The 6000-nt window shown below is 45.1% G+C and overlaps 1 protein-coding gene across 1 annotated transcript; it reads right to left on the reverse strand.

The window, feature by feature from the left end:
* Positions 1–308: 308 nt before the first annotated feature.
* SERLADRAFT_371381 (uncharacterized protein) lies at positions 309–3819 on the reverse strand (the record flags this gene model as incomplete). The annotated part of the gene is made up of 8 exons (XM_007320326.1): positions 309–701; positions 796–800; positions 895–1144; positions 1370–1930; positions 1984–2192; positions 2258–2329; positions 2381–2558; positions 3706–3819. 8 exons carry the CDS (start codon positions 3817–3819, stop codon positions 309–311), a joined length of 1782 nt encoding a protein of 593 aa, XP_007320388.1.
* Between the last annotated feature and the right edge of the window lie 2181 nt (positions 3820–6000).

The following is a 6000-nucleotide window of genomic DNA, read 5'->3' on the forward strand; positions in this document are numbered from 1 at the left end:
AGTGGCTATAAATTCAGGTCAGCGTTAATTGAACAACGTGCGATATGCTGTCGCTACAATATTGCACGTTTGATTTACCGGTAGTTCGCCGGTGAGAAGCATCATATCATTTAACTACTGAAGGAGAGATAAAAACACACACCCATAATAAATTAACTCCCCCTTAATACCTCAAGCTTTAGAGTAGATTACCACTCAAGGAATATCAAAGAAAGTGGGCTAAATGGCTTGTGGAAATGAGATGCTATCGTGTGTAACCAACAAGACGCATTACGCAGGAAGATAAGAAAAATCAGAAAGTCAACATCTCAAACTTCTTGTTCATATGCATCCTCCCACCCCGTGTCGAGGGGTTCGTCACCTTTATCGCTGCCTTCTTCATCTTCCTCCAAATTGGCGTCGATCGACTCTTCTATTGATCGATCTCCAGGTAACTTGCGCCGCTGAACTCCCACTCCTCCGCCTTCTTCCTCTACGACAACCATACCTTCTCCATCGCTCTTGTCATCCATAGTATACATGTCATCTTTCTCGTCTAACCTTGGTACGGGCCCGCCATCCATGAATAGATCCTTCAGCGCATCGTAGTTGATCCGTTTACTGTATTTCGGATTCTTCTTGATGAGGTTGCGCACCGACTCCGCGGCAGTACTGCCCGATGGAGTAGACGCATCTCGAGGTTTATTGTTTGTTTTCTTTCGCTGTAAAGGGTTGATCAGTAACAACGTCCCGAAGATATAACAGCACGAAATATGTTGGCAAACTAAAAGAAAGCGAAAATACGAACCTTGCGACTTTTGCTATTAGAGGTTCCGGTTTCTTGTTGTTCTCCTTTGGCTGAAAGTAAATAACAGTAAGCAGAGTGATCGAATAGGAATATCCCGCCTGTATTACCTGCAATAGCTTCCAGGTATTCTCGATTGAGCTCCACCCACACACGTTCTTTGATCCTCACCTCTTCATCTGTCAATAGAAAACGATCAAGTTCTTCTTCATCTAACCCCTGGAGTTCATCAACGGCTGTGAACTGCGCATGGCGACGTTCCTGTGCCTCATCCAGCGCTTCAGTGAGTAGAGACCCTTGTGTATTTTGCAAAAATGTTGCAACTTCCTCTACCAGCGCCTGATCCACGGTTTCATCGATCTGTGTTATGGGTGGAGCGTCCATGACGGAAGGAAAGTCTGACTTGCCATCAGAAATTGTGCGCAAAGTTGGATCAATGTTAGCGTAGGTATCGTCATCGTCGTCTTCTGGGTAAAAAAGTGGGGGTGGTTGTATAGTTCCGACTAATATACCTTGATTGAATAGGGCTGGGTCGATTTCAGGGTGCCCAGCTTGACCTTCGACTTCTTCTCCAACAGGAATGACCTCGTTCCCTTCGCCTTGTGATACATCATCTTCTACTTTCTTCCTCTTTCTTGTTTTTTTCGCCTTTGCACCCTTCTTACCCTTGTCCGGCTTTTTCACGCCATTCTCTGTCTCCTCTCTTTCCTTCTCTTCCTTATCCTTCCCCTTCGTAAAAGCTGGGGGATCCATCTCGTCATCCAGCCAAACAGTCCTGAAATCCGCGAGCGTTAGTGCACCACTAGGGGTCTTCTTGAACTCATCCAGTCGTTTCTTGAGTGTCGTGTCGGCTATCTTAACTACTTGAACGATTTCTTCCACTGACCTCCTAAAATTATTCATTCTGGCTGCTAAGAGCAACGCAGCCCCGCAAATTCCTGCTGGACGGCGACCTCTTGTCATCCAGTCCCTATCAAAGCGCTGAACGAGGCGAACAGCATCGGTAGCCACTTTATGAGTCTCTTCACCGAATTCCAGGAGGGCCGCGAAGCGAGAAATGTAATGAGACGGGTCCACGAGAGGCAGTTTCAGATTAAGAGTCTGTACAAGTTGAAGGTATGTATGGCCAAGCTCGAACACATTTACCTGATAATACATGAGGTGCGTTCCTTCTGCAATGAAGCTCGAGATAGACTCACTTGAAGAAGGTCGGAGAAATCTATTAGCATATAGTTACGCGTCTCCTTCTGTCGACAAGCAACATATAGGCAGACAGCGGCAACATTGAGACTTTTCCTTCCTTTAGTAAATTTGTGTTCTACTGCAAGGGTGTACAGTCGTGTTGCAGCTAAGCTGACTACTTCGGAGAGACGGAGAGCAGCAGCAAAACTTTGAATTTTCCTGCTAGCTGTTATATCAAACATCAAACGTCAGTGTAAGTGTAAGTGATATGAGCTACGAGGTAGTACTTGCCATTCGCTATCGTTTGCTCGCGAGATTCGCTGCTTCCTCTGTTACCAAATGGACCGTTCATTCTAGCATGTGCTGGGATATCTCGAATCAGCGCGCACGTAAATTCAAAATCGGACCACTTACTTGATCCTTGACCAACGTAAGAGCCCTGTACCATGGCAGCTCCAGCGGACGTTTCTCCGAAAGTCACCTCGGAAACTATGGTATTTTCTTCCACGACAGTCCCACATTTAACGCAAAACCCATTCCCGGCTGCTGCATCGTATTCGATAACAGTGCCTCCACAGTCGGTGCATATAGTCTAAGTAAACGCAGTGAGTACTGAATACAGCATCAAAAGCAGTCGACTGAGCATACCATGATGAAGCTAACTTACTAACTTAGGGCCCGTTCGGCAGCCACCGTTTTGAAACGTCGCCCGCCAAAAAAGTCTCGTCTCGTTTCAAAACGGTGCCCTTTCGAAACGGGCCCGTTTCGGAATGAGCTGACGTCATCTGCAAAGCCCAAAATTCTCGCTTACGAATAACCGAGGGAACTTCTAGTACAAAGTCGGAAAAGCCTCTGATTGGAGGAAAGAATAAAACATCCCTTTTGGGAACAGAGGTTGGCCAAAAAAAATAAGATTGTGATAATGATTAGATATCTTAGACGAGTCAGGCTGATAAGATATTATCAAATAACATCATATTGCAAGAACTAAGACTACAACAGAACGAGAGCAAAAGATAACAAAAGAGCATGACTATGTGAGACATAAAAACATTAACACCTGTTTGGCCATTAGATGAATAAGTATACAAGAGAATAAACAACAAAAAAAAACTTACATTGACATGTCACAGGCAATTACAAAAGTGAGGAACTCGAGGTAGTCCTCCTTGAGATCGTCGTCTTGCAAAATGGTATTGAAAATCAGTGAAGACATCTCCTTGTAGAATTTACGGAATGCGTTGACGGAGAAGTTGGTAGGCTCAAAAACACCAGTCTTCAGTTCCTTGAGCGCCGCATACAAGGCTGTAGCTGCCAACGTGATTGTAACGTGCGCAGCGAGGGGACCTAATTGACTTGAAAAAACGTGACCTAGACCTGTCTTCACCTTGTAGAGAATGTCAAGGATTATATTGATAACAGCCAGGTGTCGGAAGTATTGACATTTACCCTGTGTATGGTGTCAGAAACTTGAGATTAAATGAACAGGAAAGTCACATTACGGCCTATGCCTCCATGTAAGAATGCACAGTTAGGCTTCTTGAGGAGATTCACAACTCAGTCCTTGGTGAACTCCGTCTCAGAGACGGTTATGTCCCACATATTGTCGGCTGGCAGGCGAAGCCCATACACATCTTTGCACATACTATGGGCACTTGATTTGAAGTCACCACGAGTGCCATACATAGCATTCATGATCTATCTGATCTGCCCGCAGCTAGTGGATATCATGAACTTACCTCCTTGATATCGTCAGGGTGGTAGTCCATGTCATCCCCTTTACAAGGGCTATTCAGTTCCTTTAACACCTCCTCCAAAACTTTTTCGGCCTCTGCAAACTGGTCCTCTGGCATGGCTTCAATTTTGATGGTGTGTATCTGTAACCTGTCAGACACCCGTTTAACTGTAGCTGACGTGAGGTGGAAATAGCCTTCAGTATTTTGACTGTCAAGCAAGTGCTGGGGTTTTCAGAGCTGTCGGAGCATTCTCGTACACGGGAGGATGAGGACGTTGAGGGGAGTGTAACAACCAAGAGTTAGTTACTCCGGCGCTGTCGATGATGAGAACTGCTGTTAGAAAACCACACACAAAAAACAAACTAACACACAATCCTCCCAGATTCCACGGAACTTGTTTATGGGCTTTGCCTCCTAGAACAGTGGAGTGGTCTGGTTGTTCGTGGGGTGGTACATATAAAGATCCTTCAAAGTAAAACCCAGAGGTGTATGTTTTGAGGAGGAGGGATAGTTGAATTTATAGAAGGATAGGGGCTTTGTGACGAGTATAGACAAGCACTACCTTGCTAATCGTAGCACAAGGTAGGTTTGAGAACGACAATATGACGAGGTTCCCAGTGATAGCAGGCTCCTGACGCACAAACTGTAGTGCTCAGAAGGACTCTAATCGAAAGGGATGACAATGACTTCAAAAGTGGGAAGTGACGATGACAGCAATTAACAGTGGTGGCAGTGGGAAGTGTTGTGACCACACTGGATCACAAGTAGCAGAGAGTAGTGAACTTGAAATTTAGAGAAGAAGTCTGGATTGGAGTTCTTGTTTTTTTACAAGGTAAAATACAGGGGTTTATATAGTAAAAGAAAGGTAGGCTATGCACAGTATAGCTGTGCAAAAAGAATGAGGAAGAACATGAAGGAAGGAATGTACGCTGATGAATCCTGCGTAGGTAGTACAGGATAAGATTGTCAAAATAAGGAAAAGAAAGAGATAGAACAATGAATGCTGTGTAAGTAATGTTACAGGTTTGTACAGCCATAAAGTAAAGTCCAATAGCAAAAAGAGAGCAAGAAAATCATGAAGTCATGGGAAGATGCAGTAAAAAAAGAGCAAGGCAAAAAAATATCAGTATCAACACAGTTCCTTTATTGTCAGTCAGGCATTCTAAAAAAATATGTGTCCATAAAAAATGATTCAAAAATCAAAAATAATCGCACTGTAAATGAATGTTCTGCTGAAAAAAAAGAAACTGGAGCCACCGGTCCACCACCTAGTCCAAATCCGACAGTTCCATGGCCTTACCAATGGACTGGTTGTGTTGGACCACCTGATCAAACGAGGGAGGGAGAGGAGTAGTTCCAATTTGGAACAAGTGAGTCCCAGGCAGCGTGTGGTAGGTGTAGCTGTAGCGAAGACGATGGACAAATAATAAGTGTACCCAAGTGAATGGGACAGCAATGAACATGGGCGACGCAAGGGGATGAACCTTCTCCAGCTCAAAAACTACCCACCCACACTCCAACCAGGCAAGACAAGCGACCGATGTTTTGATAGTATATGATGGCAGATCGACGTCATGAAGATGGACCTGTTGCCCTATTTGGACCGGCCGCCGGGGCTTTGCTGATATCAGCAGTGGCACGTGGTAGTCAACGGATCGGCGACGGAAGCGGATAGGAAGTGGTGACATCAGAAATGGTGGGGGTGCAAATAAAATGAGGAGGAGGAGGGTGGAGGTGACGAAAAAGTGGATTAGAATGGGGATCCAGAAACGACCATCAGGTGAGAATAAAAAGGAGAGGAAGGAGCCCATGGTGGGGCTAGGCAAAGGAAGGGGAGTAAGGGAAACGACAAAAGCGAGGGCGCAATGCAATGTATAGCCAGTGGCAACACAAAAATTTGCCGAAATGCCGAAACACGGAAAGTACCGGATGGAAAAGCAAAGGTGAGCGTGACTGGATTGCCTAATAGAGGTGGTGCTGATCAGCCACAAGTTCAAAAAGGGCAATATTAATTACTATTCCACGTGGCACTGTGCCTGTGTGGTGCAAAGGCGAGTCTTTTGAATATTCGCTTCATTATTGACACCTGTCCATGCTACCAATCAACTTTGGTGCATGACACCGGGTGCCCAGTGGGACTTTTTGCACAATGTGTGAGAGAGTAGAAGAGCAAGTCCTAATGTAACAACCAAGAGTTAGTTACTCTGGCGCACACAAGAACACACTATAAAGGTAGTGTTGAGGGAGTGGTTACCCCTTAAGCTGCAGAGAATTTGTTGGTATACAACAGGAGGACTC

The sequence above is a fragment of the Serpula lacrymans genome, assembly GCF_000218685.1.
Source record: "Serpula lacrymans var. lacrymans S7.9 unplaced genomic scaffold SERLAscaffold_9, whole genome shotgun sequence".
In the NCBI taxonomy this organism is placed as follows: domain Eukaryota; kingdom Fungi; phylum Basidiomycota; class Agaricomycetes; order Boletales; family Serpulaceae; genus Serpula; species Serpula lacrymans.